Genomic DNA, 16672 nt, shown 5'->3' on the forward strand with positions numbered 1-16672 from the left:
TCAAGTGAACTGGGGTGAAAAGCAACATATTCGAGATTTGTTTAATCTATCCACCAAGGCATGTGCTATTTGTGTCCATTCATTCAAGCTTACTTTTAAGTAAGTATCTGATAAGCGGTTCATCCCCGAGTCATGTAAGGAGCTCCTACAGTAGCTAGAAACAAAGACAAAATCATGTCTGATAATCTAATTTTACCATGTGCTAAGAAGTTAAATGGAAGTTTCTCCAGAGAGGATATACAAATGGCCAATGGGTATATGAAAAAAAATGATCAATATCATTAATCATCAGGAAAATCTATATTGAAAACACAATGAGATATCACCACACATCTGTCAAGATGGCTGTTAAAAAAAAAAAAAAAAAAAAACAGAAGACAGCAAATATTAGCAAGGATGTCACTTATTGCACAGTTTTATGGAATGTAAAATAGTGAAATTGGGATGGAAAGAATATGGAGTTGTTACAAATTTAAAATTTTGTAGAAATTTTGCAAAATTAAAAAAATTTCTACAAAATTAAAAGTAGAACTACTTTTCATATAGTCTTGGGGAAAAGAATTATTTGACCACTGTGACAGTGTTCCCAAGGTAATAAGTAAATTTTTATATGACAATTCAATTTAAAAATGGATAAAAGAAACACATGTAACAAGATGAGGGATTGATTTTAGGAGAGAAGTTTGTGGATTTAAAAAAAAAAATGAGCTTGCTTTTATTTATTTATTTATTTATTTATTTGGCTAAACTACAGCTCAGTGTAACTTGCCAAAACCTGTTGTCTTCAGTCTTAACCACCACCAGGCTGTCATCTGGTGGAAGAAATCCTAAGGGTTGATTCCTACCCAAAAGGAAGCTTAAAAAGTTGTCAAACCAGGTATTGAAAACCCCAATGTGTGAGGTAATAGTAAATATCCAGTGACTTCTTTTCTTTCCTTGAGCTTCTGACTTAAATCTTGGTTGGCAATAGCATTCTGCCAAGCCTCCATCTAATCTGTTTGGTTTTGATTGAATAGATGACAGGATTGAGCATGGGAGGCACAAAGAGATAAATGAGGCACAGGACTGTGTGCACCAATCGGGGGGCATGCCTACCATAACGGGCAGTCAAGGACACACCAATCTTGGGCACGTAGAAGATGAGCACAGCACACAGATGTGACACACACGTGTTGAGGGTCTTTAACCGTTCCTCCCGAGATGCAATGGCAAGTACAGAGCGCAGGATGAGCACATAAGAGAAGAGAATGAGTGCAGAGTCCAGACCAAGGGTAAACATGACAATGATGAGACCGAAAATACTGTTGATGGTGATGTCACCACAGGGAAGGTGGATGAGATCTGGATGAAGGCAGTAGGCATGGGACAGTACATTCGCCTTGCAGAAGGGCAACCTTTTCAGAAGGAAAGGCAGTGGGAAAACCATGCAGAAACTGTGGGTGATGACCCACAAGCCCATGCATACAACACGGGAATCTGTGAGCATGGTGGTATAGAGCAGAGGCTTACAAATGGCCACATAGCGGTCAAAACTCATAACCAGCAGAACCCCTGACTCCATCAAAGAGAAGAAGTGGATAAAGAACATTTGAGCCATGCAAGAATCAAAGCTGATTGTCCTTAAGTGGAAGCAAAATGTGGCGAGCACGGTGGGCAGTGTGGAGAAAGATACACCTAGGTCATTAACTGAGAGCAGGGACAGGAAGTAGTACATAGGCTGATGCAAACTCTGCTCCTCCTTGACAATGAAAAGGATAAGGGCATTGCCCACAGTGGAGACAATGTAGAGGATACCGAGGAGCAAGAACATCCAGTGTTGGGAGTTCTCCAGCCCTGGGAGGCCTGTCAGGGTGAAATTTGGCAACTCTGAGCTGTTGTAGAGGACACCTCCCATGCTGTGAGAACTTGAACTGTAGGACCACCACCTGTAGGGAAGACCGACGTACAGTTTATTCATGACCTATTTTAAGTCTCTCTTATGCCATCCAGACCCTTATTTATAGCTTCATCAATTTTGTTTACCACATCACTCCTTGCCCCTCATGCTCCCCATGGTTTCTAGAACTGCCTAAGTGTTTTCAGGAGGTCATCCAGCTGACACAACAGGTCACATTATGTTCCTCTGTACCTGTGCCTATCTCCACCATGTTCTTCCCCACATTCAAAGCTATGAACTTGTTATCAATCTACAGGCAGCACTTTGTTTGAGAATTAAGACATCATTCTCCTGATGACTACTTCCTGGACTGTTCTGAGCTTTCCAATTATTCCTCAAGCTGTAAACTTTTCCTCTTTCCACTTTCTCACTCTACTGACTCTACTGATAAGTAACGTCTGCTCATTATCATGACTCTCCAGTTTCCTTACTTCTACACAGTCTCCCAGTTCTGTCTTGCATTTATCCAGACAGAGGATCAATGGGCAGGAAGATATAAGTCCACAGAAACAGTCTTCCACACATACATTAAAATGCACTAGGACTCCCTTATATCCACTCATCTGTTCATTCTTCAATCTACCTTATGACATTAACATTTTCACCATGAATAACTTATTATACTAAAATATTTTCTTAATAATTTCTTTCAGATCTAAATAGAACCTGAAAGCCACATGTCTAATAATCAGTTCTCTTATCCATGGCTATACAGATAATGGGCTCTTATCTGTGTTTTCCAACTCTTTGAATAATACTATTATTATGACTAAGTTTGAGATGCAAAATTCAAAGATCACATTTCCAAGTTCTTTCTTTTTTTGTTGTTATTGTTGTTGTTCAGTCACTAAGTCGTGCCCCATTCTTTGAAACCCAATGGAATGCAGCATGCCAGACTCCCCCGTTCTTCACCATCACTTGGAGTTTGCTGAAATTCATGTCTATTGAGTTGGTGATGCCATCCAACCACCTCATCCTCTGTCACCCTCTTCTCCTATTGCCTTCACGCTTTCCCAGCATCAGGTTTTTTCAATGAGTTGTCTCTTCACATTAAGTGGCCAAAGTATTGGAGATTCAGCTTCAACATCAGTCCTTCCAACTAATATTCAGGACTGATTAGCTTTAGGATGGACTGCTTTGATTTCCTTGCTGTCCAAGGGACTCTCAACAGTCTTCTCCACAATCTGAAAGCATCAGTTCATCAGCACTCAGCCTTCTTTATGGTCCAGCTCACATAAATACGTGAGTACTGGAAAAATCATAGTTTTGACTGACAGACTTTTGTTGGCAAACTAATGTCTCTGCTTTTTAACACCTTGTCTAGGTTTGCCATAGCTTTTCTTCCAAGGAGCAAGCATATTTTAATTTCAAGGCTGCAGTCACCATCCACAGTGATTTTGGAGCCAAGGAAAATAAAATCTGCCACGGTTTTCATTTTTTCCCATCATTTGCCATGAAGTGATGGGATCAGATACCATGATCTTTGTTTTTTAAGTTTAGTTTTAAACCATCTTTTTCATTGTCCTCTTTCATCCTTTTCAAGAGGCTCTTTAGTTCCTGCAGCTACTATATTAAATGGGACAAGATAAAGAAAACAATGACCCAGCTCCCTCTGCCAACACTTTTGCCCATTTGTTTCTACTTGTAGTCTCACACTTCAGATCCAAGAAATCACATGTTTTGCCATAGCAATCTTATTCTAGTGAACCCCATGGCTCTATTTCATTCTCTATTCTGGTTAGGATAGTATTTCCAGAGGACTGATCTGAAAATGGCACTTTTTTGAGTAGAAACCTTGAATGCCCCGTCATTTTCAAACAGTTCAATCCAAACTCACAAGCCTAGAAATAAAGGTCTTCTGTGATCAGTACTAAATCAATATTTCTGTTCTCAGTTCTCAACATTATTCTTCCTTGTACCTCAAACACCCATATAAGTCTACTTGCTGTTACTCAAACATCAACTACAGCTCCTCAAATCCCAGAGTTTCCCAGAATGTGTCAGCATACCCATTCATTCCATCTTCCAGGTTCCAGGATCAATGATACCCTCCTCCTCCATGAAATTCTGACTGGTCACTGCAGTGGAGGTAACTGCTTTCCTCTCCTCACACTGTCATAAGTGATAGATTTACATCTCCTTTTATGCCTGTTTCACTGCCTGTTCTGCATTAGAACTTCCTATTACAGAGTTACCATAGTTCCTGTTGAATTATGAAATATATCTCCCCTTCTGACTCACCAGGTCCAAGAGACCAACACTGACACTTATACACTGTTTCAGTCCCTGCTGTGCTCTGTGCAAGCCCCAACACAGGAGATGCACTCAGAAAGTCACTGATCCCACAGGAATTTGATTCTCTTTGTTTGTAAATCCAAGGGGCTAAGGAACTTTGCAAATAGGGTAGTGAAGATCCAAAAGTAAGCTGTTGTGTAAACCTTAGGACAAAATACTTTGCAAATCTGAGTTCTAGACCTGCTCTAAATCCGCTCCTCTTGACTTTACTTTGCTTTTGTTCCTCCACCTACATTAGGACTCCTCTTGAAGAAGGAATTCGTAGGACCTGGACTCCATCTCAGGCCTGTCTGTGCTGATCGTGCTCGGCCACCTCTCCAGTGGACTCTGAACTCTCTGCTTTGTGCCTGTGGGAACGACAATGGAAGGATAAGACCCCCTCCGGACAGGGGAACCTTGAAGATCACATCCAGGTTACTCATCACCTAAGAGAAAACAGACACTAATCACCCCTGCCTCTGGACACTGTCTATCAGAATGTAAACAGAGGCTTATCGGTTATTAACTATTTGGAATGTAACTGTGGGCTTATTGATTATTGACTGTTTGAACACATAACACATGAATGATGGGGTTATTGTAGCTGTATTTACCCTTCCTTTGTTTATGCAAGTTTCAAGGGAATTGGGGTAGTGGGTTTGGACACGTACACATCGTACACATGGGGTATAAAAGATTTTCACAAATGCTGGTTGGGGTCCTTGGCTAAGAGGAGACTCTGCCTTGGGCCCACCGGTGTAATAAACCTGCACTCCACTATCTGCATTGTCCTCCTGAGTGAGTTTGTTTCCTGGAAAGCATGGCTATAACACTCTATGCTTTCTTCTCAGGATGCCTTCATTATCCCTCATTCCACATTCATAAAATTGTTTGCTTTTCCTATCTGCAAGCTCATCCTAAAAAATTTCTGTTTGCCTCTGCATGCAATATGCAGATATCCTTGATTTGGAGGGTTGGGTTTTTTTTTGTTTTTTTGTTTTGTTTTGTTTTTTAACACTACTTAGGGTCTTGCCAAGTGTCTTCCAAAGCAATCACTGTCTTTTTATAACCCTCTGACCATACCGGTTTATTCTGAAAAAAGAGCAGGAGAGTGAGGGGTGATTATTCATATGAAGACATCCACATCCAAACTACAGCCTAATAAGGAAAAATCCATGCAGAAAAAGGAAAATATGACATGGAAACCATGGCAAGATTTCAGAAAACAAGAGTAACAAATGGAAAAGAGAGAACTATAAAGTGATTCTTTAAAGTGAAAATATGCAGAAAAATAATTTAAAAGCCTGACTCTTTTGGCACAACCTTTCTCTATTTATATTGTCATATTATAACACTCAGAATTTCTAAGCTAGTCAGAGTGCCTCAGAGCCTGAGCCTGGAGTGTCTGACACTTCACTTTACCTACCTGAAAGATCTCTGTGCACGGAGGGTGCAGAAGAAGGAAGGGCAGTTGTGGGGGCCCTGCCCATAACCCCCGCCTCCTGTGCCAACTCCCTGGCCTGAGCAGTATAAGGCTGCATCCAGGACGTCCCTTGAGCATTGATCAGCTCAGCAGCCCAGGACTGCTGGGAATATGGAGCATCTGCAGGGCTCCTCCCTCTCTGACTTGGTAGTTCATTTCTCAGAGGGATATTTAGGAGCAGAATGATCAGAAGTAGAAGTGACATGCAAGAATATTGTATCTAGTCCCTCATTTTATAGAAGAGGACATTAAAACTTAGGAAGAAAAAGAGTTATTGTGATTTTATACAGCTTGTTAGTGGCAGAATATTTAAACCTACATCTTCTAAGTCAGTTGATGACCTTTCCACCCTATAACTATTACCAATACCCACAAGAGATGCTGTGTCCTATCTGTGTCCTAGGCAGATATTATTATTATCTATATTTTGCACATAAGGAAACTGAGGCACAGTGAAGTAAGTAGATTTTTCAACGTCACAAAATATATATATATATAAGTGGCAGGACTAGCATTTGAACATAGGTGCTTTGAACCATTATGTTGTATGGCCATACTGTGAATTCAGATGATACATGCCTCTGTTTCCTTCTCCATGGATTCCTTCTTAGCTTAACATGGGACTGGCACACCAGGGGTGCTCTGTGAACAGACACTGAATGAGAAGACCTGACTTCTTTGTCACTTGGTATCTCCCAGATCTCCAGTCAAACTAAGACCATTGATGTTACACAGGTTTAGCCAGAGAAGGTAATACACATAAAGAATAAGAATTGCAACATTTTTCAAAGAAGCACCACTGATTGAAATCACAACAACTTGGATTTGGAAATCAGACTGCCTGAGTTCACCTCCTGTCCTTCACTGACTAGCTATGTGATCCTGGTCAATTAATCTATAGTTGTGCATCTCGGAGTTTAATTTAACTACTTCGTAGGCTTGAGGATAAGACTTAATGAGTGTTAATAATAAGATATGTAATAAAATAACCTTTGAACCTTGACTGTCACATAATAAGCTATCAAGAAAGGTTATCCTTTTATACTTTGCAACTGGTAAAACGGGCATGGTCTGTGCCGTGCTTAGGCTACTCTGAATGACTGGTGGAGTTAGTGCAGTTGAATAAAGAGACCCTGTGCCCTGAGGCCTGACAATGAGGCCTGCAACAGATGGATGTACTGTCATTTTGTTTGAAACTAATAATCCTATACTATCCTTTGACTGCAGAGTACGTTTCTGGTGAATTTGGAAAAACGGAGCCAAAGTTTGAGGTGTTTCCACTATGCACCAGGGAAGACGAGTCTCTTGGGGCCCAGAATCAGGCCCCACAGATAGAGACATGGGCCTGTCACAACCCACAGTCACATCTGAAGGGGAATAGCTCTCCCAGGATAGAACCATTTATAAGTTGAGAGGGGCATGTGGCAAGCACCTTGGTAGGACATCAGCAGGGGCACCAACACTCAGACTTCTCCCTTATGAGGCTCCCCTTCTGTAACTCTCAGGGTACTTTTATTTGACTCCTTCCCTCTCTCTCTCTCTCCTCACCCCCTCACTCTGGCTCTGACTTTACCAAAACATGTGTACATTCTATGGCAATGTAGAAAACACAGATAAATAAATAATAAATCTTCTCAATGCTCACTAACCAGAAACAAATATTAATATTTTTTTACATGTTCCAAATCCTTTTTTTATGGAAATATATACATGCTTAACAGCAATATTATATATTAGAATTTTTACCAACAAAATATCTTGACAGTACTGTATAAAAACTTTTCATAAAATATTTTATTTAAAATATCACTTTACAGTGGTTTATACATTCTTCTAAGCTATCCTATCCTAAAACTACTGTTGCAGTCATTCTCCCTTTTTGATTAGCAATGCTTTTTTTTTTCCTTCATGTTTTAACATTTGGGAGGTGAAAATGAAAGTCACTTCAGCCGTATCTGACTCTTTGAAACCTGTGGACTATACAGTCTATAGAATTTTCCAGGACAGAATACTGGAGTGTGCAGCCTTTGCTTTCTCCAGGGGATCCTCCCAACCCAGGAATTGAACCCAGGTCTCCTGCATTGCAGGCAGATTCTTTACCAGCTGAGCCACAAAGAAAGCCCATTTGGGAAATTTACCTTAATTCTGTCTCATTTTTTCTTATTCTTCTCTTTTAGAAATGTTGGTGGTGTGTAATCTATATTTTACAAGAGTTCTAAATTAATGTTTAAATCATGTTATAGTACCCAGATTATTCAGAATTAAGCCAAATTTGCTAGGACAGCAGAAATTGCACTTTCAGTACCTTTCCACCAAGGTACATGCTTTTGTGTCCATTCACTCAATTTTACTGCTAAGTAAGCATCTGATACGGGGTTCACCTCCCAAACATATGATGAGCTCCTACAGTAGCAAAAATAAAAACAGAAACACACCTGATAATCACGTTTTAATATGTACCGAGGAGTTGAATGGAAATTTTTCAAAGAAAACATACATAGGACAACATAGGAAAGTATAGGAAAGAAAATGCTCAGTGTCACTGATCACCAGGAAAATGCATGTTTAAATCATGTGCCTGCCTGTCTGCATCTGTGCTCAGTCACTTCAGTCGTGTCTGACTCTTTGCGGCCCTATGAACTGTAGCCCACCAGGCTCTTTGGTCCATGGGATTCTCCAGGCAAGAATACTGGAGTGGGTTGCCATTTCCCCCTCCAGGGGATTTTCCCCACCCAGGAACTGAAGCAACATCTCTTGCTGTTCCTGCATTACCGGTGGATTCTTACTGCAGAGCCACCAGGGAAGCTCCTGTGAAAGCAAAATGACTATTAAACACAACAGAGATAAGAGGTGTTGATGAGGCTGTCAGACCCATGCACAGTGTTGTTGGAAATGCACAATAATGCAACTGCTATGGAAAGGAGTATGAAGATTCTACAAAGAATTAAAAATAAAACTCCCTTTCACATAGACTTGGCGGAAAAGACTCACTAAGCGTTATAAGAGTGGTCCCATTGTAATTAGTAATTTTTTTCTGTGATGATTCCCTCTAACCATGGATAATAGAAACACATTGTGATAAAATGAAGGAGTAATTGTCACGATGTCCATGTTAGGATTAAAAAAGAAAACTGCACAATGATTTTTCTAACTTACAACCCAGTGTACCTCGCCAAAATCTTTTGGTGGGTCTTAATTAGTACAAGGTCATCACACATCTGGAGGCAGAAATACGAAAAGGAAGTTTAAAAAGTTGTCAAAACAGGTTATGGAAACTCCAATTTATGGAGTAATAATAAATATTCTTTGAGGTTTGAACTCGCCATATGTTTCTGGTTTAAAACTTGGTTCCCATTAGCATTCGACCAAGCCGCCTTCTAATCTCTTTGGTTTTGATGGAATAGATGACAGGATTGAGCATGGGAGGCACAAAGAGATAAATGAGGGACAAGACTGTATGCACAAATCGGGGGGCATGCCTTCCATAGCGGGCAGTCATGGACACACCAACCATGGGCACATAGAAGATGAGCACAGCACACAAATGTGACACACACGTGTTGAGGGTCTTTAACCGTTCCTCCCGAGAAGCAATGGCAAGTACAGAGCGCAGGATGAGCACATATGAGAAGATAATGAGTGCAGAGTCCAGGACGAAGGTAGACATGACACTGAAGAGACCAAATATATTGTCGATGGTGATGTCACCACAGGGAAGGTGGATGAGATCTGGATAAAGGCAGTAGGCATGGGACAGTACATTCGCCTTGCAGAAGGGCAACCTCTTCAGAAGGAAAGGCAGTGGAAAAACCATGCAGAAACTGCGGGTGATTACCCACAAGTACATGCATACAACACGGGAAATTCTGAGCATGCTGGTGTAGCGCAGAGGATTAGAGATGGCCACATAGCGGTCAAAACTCATAACCAGCAGGACCCCTGACTCCATCAAAGAGAAGAAGTGGATAAAGAACATTTGAGCCACACAGGAATCAAAGCTGATCTTCCTTAAGTAGAAGCAAAATGTGGCGAGCACGGTGGGCAGTGTGGAGAAAGATACACCTAGATCATTAAGTGAGAGAAGGGACAGGAAGTAGTACATAGGCTGATGCAAACTCTGCTCCTCCTTGACAATGAAAAGGATAAGGCCATTGCCCACGATGGAGACAATGTAGAGGGTTCCTAGGAGCAAGAACATCCAGTGTTGGGAGTTCTCCAGCTCTGGGAGCCCTGTCAGGGTGAAGGTTGGCAACCCTGAGCTGTTGTAGAGGACACCTCCCATGCTGGGAGGACTTGTACTGGAGGACTTGTACTGTCGGACCACCACTTGTAGAGAAGACAGACGTACAGTTTATTCATGACCTATTGTCTTGCTTATGCCATCCAGACTGTTACTCTATAGCTTAATCAAGTTTGTTGACCTCACCACTCCTTGCCCCTCCTGCTCCCCATGGTTTCTGGAATTGTCTAAGTGTTTGCAGGTGATCCAGCTGGCTCAACAGGTCACATTACCTTCCTCTGTACCTTTGCCTATCTCCACCATGCTCTTCCTCACATTCCAAGCTAGGAACTTGTTATCAATCTACAGGCATCACTTTGTTCAAGACCTAAGGCATCATTCTCCTGATGACTACCTCCTTGACTGTTCTGAACATTCCAATTACTTATCAAGCTGTAAACTTTCTCTCTTTCCACTCTCACACTCTACTGAATATCTGCTGCTTATCATGATTCCCCAGCTCTCTTACTCATATTTAGTCTCCCAGTTCTTCCTTCCATCCCTTCAGTTAGAATGTAGATGAATAGAAAGATTCTTGTCCATAGCAATAACCTTCCAGACTTTCATCAAGATGCATTAGATGTCTCCTCTTTATCTTTTCATCCTTCTATCCATTTATCCTATGGCATTAAATTTTCTGCATGAATAACTTAGTTTACTGGAAGTCTTTTCTTAATAATTTCCTTCAAACTGAATTGTATCCAGCTCCTGAAAACCACAGGATTAATAATCAGTTCTCTATATCGTGGATCTGGTTCTTATCTGTGTTCTCCAGTTCTTTGAATAATACTGTAATTGTGCCTGAGACTAAGACTCAGAAATTTAAATTTTATATTGTTTCTGTCTTTCCTTTACCTACTACATTAAATTAGGGCACAGTCAATAAAAATACTGAACCCTAAGTGTATCTGGCAGCACTTTTCTGCAGTTCCTTCCACTTAACATTCTTATACTTTGCATCTAAGACATCACATTTGTATGCCCATAATAATGCCCTCTTAATGAATCTCTCGCCTCTATATCATTGTCTAATCTGGAGTAGGTCTAATATTTTCTAAGGGCAGATCTGCAAATGGGACCATTTTGATTAGAAAGTTTGACACCAAAGTGTCAAAACCAAACTCACAAGTCTCGAGTTAAAGGCCCTGTGTAGTCCAGTACTAGATCAATATTTTTGGTCTCAATTTTCAGAATTTCCTACTTGTACCTCAAATACCCAGACTGATTATCCATATTAATATAGCAATATTCTTTGCTATTATTCACACATTAACTACAGCTTCCCAGCCTCTGGAGTTTCCCAGAATGTCTGAATATATCTATTTAACCCATCTTCTGGGGCTGAGGATCAAAGATGTCCTCCTCCTCCATGAAAATCTGAACGGTCATTGCAGTGGAGATAACTGCTCTCCTCTCTTTACCACTCTCAGAAACTATAGATTTGCATCTCTTTTTATGCCTATTTTTCTGCCTGTTTTACAGTAGAGCTTCCTATTATGGAGTTAGGATAGTTCCTGTTGAATTATGAAAATTATCTCGCCTTCTGACTCACCAGCTCCAGGAGATCCACACTGACACTCATTCATTGTTTCAGTCCCTACTGTGCTCAGTGCAAAGTCAAACACAGGAGAGGCACTCACTAAGTCCCTGGTCCCACAGGATTTTGATTCTCTTTGTTTGTAAATTGGAAGGGTTGAGGAACATTGCTAATGGGGTGGTGAAGCTCCAAAAGTAAACTACTGTGGTAAGCCTTAAGACCAGCTCTAAATCCATACCTCCAGGCTTTCATCTGACTTTGTTCCTCCACCTGTTTTAGGACTCCTCTATCCTTTTATCTCAGAGCGAATTTTCCCCTCCATTCTGCATTCTTAAAATCCCTTTGTTTTTCCAATATGCAAGCTCTTCCTAAACATTTTTTGTTTGCCTCTGTATACAATATGCAATATTCCTGATTTGGAGAATTTTTTTAAGCACTGAATAGAGTCTTGCCAAGTGGCTTCCAAAGCAGTCAGTGTCTTTTTATAGACTCCGCCCGCCACCCCCACCCCATACCAGTTTGTTCTGAGACACTGGTAAGAGCCCATTGAAGTATCCCTTCAGTTAAATGAATGTCTGAATCTGAAAGCATCAGAAGATTTCAGAGAACAAGAGCACTAAATAGAAGATATAGAACCAGGAAAGGGAAAATATGCAGAAAAATTTAAAAAAACAAAAACAGAAACACCTGACTCCTATAAGGATAGCCTTTCTGTCTTCAGATTGTCATAACACTCAGGATTTCTAAGCTGAGTCAGAGTGCCTTAGTGCCTGAGTCTGGAGTGTGTGATACTCCACGCTACCTACCTCAGAGAGTTCGTGGAGGGGCAGAGGAAGCAAGAGCAGTTGTGGGAGCCCTGCCCTTACCCCCTGTTTCCTCTGCCTACTCCTTGGGCTGGGCAATATAAGGCTGAATCCAGGAAGTCCCTTGAGTATTTATCAGCTCAGGAGCTCATGGACTGCTGGGAATATGGAGCATCTCCTGTGTTCTTCCCTCTCTGACTTAATAGTTTGTTGCTTACATGGGTATGTAGGAATAGGACTGATCAGAACTGGAAATGACATGCGAGGATATTGTACCCAGTTGCTCATTTTATAAAAGAGATCATTAGAGCCTAGAAAGGAAAAGAGGCATCTCAATTTTATACAGCTTGTTAGTGGCAGAACATGTAAAACAAGGTCTTCTGGGTTAGTTTAAGGCCTTTCCACTTTACGACTATGATCAATACCTACAAGAAATGCTGTATCCTATAAAAAGTGCTTAAAATTCATGTAAGTTAGGGATTTGGATTTATTAGATCTTGTGAAATTCTGTCCTCGATTATCCTTGAAATTGACCCCAAGCATGATAAGAAGCACTGGTTCACTGTGACTGCCAACACACATTCCATAATTATAGGTCAAATTATAAGAAGTATTTGGCTTAATTAAGAAAGTGTTAATGTATACAGCTGCCTTCTTCACAAATATTTATTGGACACCTACTAGGGTGACAACATAGGTAATGAGGATTAACTGATAAGGTTTTGAGTTCACTGTACCTGAGCTTCAGTCCACTTGCCTTGATAAAGTTTCCAACATGGATGCAGCTTCATTTCTTCACCTATAAAATAGGTTATAATCATACTTTAGTCATAGACTGATCAGGATGAATAAGCAACATAAAATAGGCAAAGGCATTTAACCTATTGGCTGCCATATAACACTTAATAGATGGTGACCAAAATACTGAAGCTCCAGTATTTTGGTCACCAGATGCAAACAGCTGACTCACTGGAAAAGTCCCTGATGCTGGGAAAGACTGAGGACAGAAGAAGAGGATACCAGAGGATGAGATGTCTGGATGGCATCACCAATGCAATGGACATGAACTTAGGCAAACTTTGGGAGATGGTGAGGGACAAAGATGCCTGGTGTGCTACAGTCCATGGGGTCACAGAGTCGGACATGGCTAGGTGACTGAACAACATGTGGTTATTTACATCCTAAACATTTTAAAGAAGATGTGGTACATATATACAATGGAATACTACTCAGCCATAAAAAAGAACAAGCTAATGCCATTTACAGCAACATGGACTGACCCAGAGTGTGTCATACTGAGTGAAGTACGTCAGACAGAGAAGGAGAAATATCATATGACATTCCTTGTATGTGGAATCTACACAGTGATACACATGAACTTACAAAATAGAAAGAGACAGACTTAGAGAACAAACTTACGGTTGCCAGAGAGAAAGGGATAATTAGGGAGTTTGGGATGGGCATGTACACACTGCTATATTTAAAATGGATAACCAACATGGGCCTATTGTATAGTACAGGGAACTCTGGTCAATGTTATGTGGCAGACTGGATGGGAGGGAAGTTTGGGGGAGAATGGATACAAGTATATGTATGGCTGAGTCCCTTTGCTGTCCACCTGAAACCATCACAACATTGTCTGTTAATTGGCTATACTGCAACACAAAAAAAAGCTTAAAAATAAAATATACTATAAAAAGAAACTCAAACATTATGTCCTGCAAGTAAAAACACTGGGAGTGGGTATTAACCTAAGTATACCAAATAAGAAGTTATTGAATACCTTAAATAGCTCAGTTCTAGGAAGATACTGGCAGATATACCTAGAAGGAATAGTGATTAGTAGTAAGAGATGCATACTTGTACCAGATCAGGGAGGATGTAAGGGGTTGGGATTAGAAAGAACCTCTCATATACCAAGTATTGACCTGAAACTAAACAGGTGGAAAAATGCAATAGCTTCTCAACAATCCCACTCATACATAAGTCAGATCAAAGGACTTAGCACATCACCTAATATACCCTAGATTTTCTCATAGTCACTGATTGTCATGGAAAAAGGTCAGGAACCACCCAAGCCCTAATCAACAGGCAGGGATTTATGTGAATTCTCTATTGTTCATTTTTCATTGGTCTTTTTTTTTTTATTTTCTCAATTTTAAAAAAAGATACTTCATTTTTATTTATGACAAAGTCACAGTCCCGACCCTACAGGTCTACAGTAGATGTATGTTAACAAAAGCAACTATAAATCAAGTCATTCATTTAGCATTAGACACAAATTTATTCCTGAGAATGTATATATGAATCAATATAAAAATTCATAGTCAGGTCTGGGAGATTCCTAAGGAAACATTTATAATATCTCAGTGAAAGCAATAATAATAGATACAAGGAGATCTTAGGGAAGAACAAAGAAAGGGACTCTGCAATGTTCTAGGGCAATCAGAAGAGATTTCTAGGTGCATTTCTAGATTTCTAGGTGCTTGTAATAGTTCTCCTGATTTTCAAAGAATGGACAAATATTTTTAAATTAAATGCAGTAGGAGGAATGTCAAAGGATGTCAAAATACAGCAGATGTAAAAGCATGAACACAGGTATGAGACCTTAAAAAGAAACACCAGAGAAGAGTGGGTGTGGAATTGTGTATCTATGTATTCAAAAAGGCAAAAGGTTAAACAACCCTCCGCAGGACCCAGATCCAATACAGTAATACCTCCTATGCCCTATACTCCTCCAATCTTGTGATTCCAGAAGGCTCTCCAAGAACCATCACCAATGGAGAAAATATCTTCTCCTTCTGCTCCGTAAAGTAAATATTCTGGCAGTTGCTTCCAGTGGCTCAAGCAGACACATAGACGAGATGGACCCTGGACCCACTTCCAGCTCATAAAAGATGGTGACCGTAATCTTGGGTAGGTAGAGACTAGGTATAATTCATCTTATAGCTTTAAAAGAATGGAATATTGAACCAATCAAACTCCATGAACAGTGGAAGTTAAGTAATAGGAAGAGGTTAAAGAAGCCCAGGGGCTTCCACTGGTATCTCAGATGATAAAGAATCTGCCTGCAATGTGGGATACCTGGGTTTGATTCCTGGGTCAGGAAGATCCCCTGGAGAAGGGAATGGCCACCCACTCCAGTATTCCTGCCTGGAGAATCCCATGGACAGAGGAGCCTGCTGGGCTACAGTCCATGAGGTCACAGAGTCGGACATGACTGAGTGACTAAGCAGCAGCTGCGAAGAAACCCAAAGCTCTCTTCAGATGCATCTGACGACCTGGCTCAGCAGAGCCCTGGGATGGTGAGCCTATCACTGTAAGCCCAGTCCACACCAGTGAAACTGGAACAGAGTCTGAGCCTTTTCTCCATGCTGGAAAGTTACAAATCCAGGCAGAGCCATGAACTTCCTACTTAATGTGCTAAATAGATAAAGACTGTCACCAGCAACCATCTCTTGTTCCTCCTTTTGATGCATCCTTTTGATGCAGATTTCTAAAATCAAGAGAAGGATACTGAGTATCTTAATTTATAGAATATGATGTGGAAAATATTAACCCAGAAGTTCCCAAACAGCTTTTCACACCTACCTAAATGAGCCAAATTGTTGCTTTCAAGTCTTTCAGATTTAAAGAAGCAAGAAAAACACTGGCACTGAAAACATACCATCCACTTCTTATGGCAGCAACTTCTCTATAAGTCATATTTGTAACAGAGCCAAAATCACTATACAGCAACAATCTTTCAAAGAATATTCACTGAGGCACCTATTAAAGGTGAAACACAGTATTAGCAGTGAGAGTTGGACTGTGAAGAAAGCTGAGCGCTGAATAATTGATGCTTTTGAACTGTGGTGTTGGAGAAGACCACAGTTGAGAGTCCCTTGAGAGTCCCTTGGACTGCAACGAGAGCCAACCAGTCCATCTTAAAGGAGATAAGCCCTGAGTGTTCGTTGGAAGGACTGATGCTGAAGCTGAAAGTCCAGTACTTTGGCCACCTCATCCGAAGAGTTGACTCATTGGATAAGACCCTGATGTTGGGAGGGACTGGGGGCAGGTGGAGAAGCAGACAACAGAGGATGAGATGGCTGGATGCCATCACTGACTCGATGGGCATGAGTTTGAGTAAACTCCGGGAGTTTGTGATGGACAGAGAGGCCTGGCATGCTGCGATTCATGGGGTTGCGAAGAGTCGGACACGACTGAGCAACTGAACTAAACTGAACTGAATCTATGGGTATACTCTCTATAGTATATAAAGTCTGAGCAATATAAAAATATAAGATACATTTATGACATGTTTGAAAATTTCAAGTACAATTTATGTTTTATTCACTCTATTGAGATTATAATGCATATA

General features: G+C 40.7%; 2 protein-coding genes across 2 annotated transcripts; both read right to left on the reverse strand.

Moving 5' to 3' along the window:
• Positions 1 to 949: 949 nt before the first annotated feature.
• Positions 950 to 1894, reverse strand: LOC136174935 (olfactory receptor 51I2-like). The gene has a single exon (XM_065945201.1). The coding sequence runs from the start codon at positions 1892 to 1894 to the stop codon at positions 950 to 952; it is 945 nt and encodes a 314-aa protein (XP_065801273.1).
• Positions 1895 to 9030: 7136 nt separating this feature from the next.
• On the reverse strand, positions 9031 to 9975 carry LOC136175025 (olfactory receptor 51I2-like). The gene has a single exon (XM_065945321.1). It carries the CDS (start codon positions 9973 to 9975, stop codon positions 9031 to 9033), a length of 945 nt encoding a protein of 314 aa, XP_065801393.1.
• Between the last annotated feature and the right edge of the window lie 6697 nt (positions 9976 to 16672).

The sequence above is a fragment of the Muntiacus reevesi genome, chromosome 9 (genome assembly GCF_963930625.1).
Source record: "Muntiacus reevesi chromosome 9, mMunRee1.1, whole genome shotgun sequence".
NCBI lineage: Eukaryota > Metazoa > Chordata > Mammalia > Artiodactyla > Cervidae > Muntiacus > Muntiacus reevesi.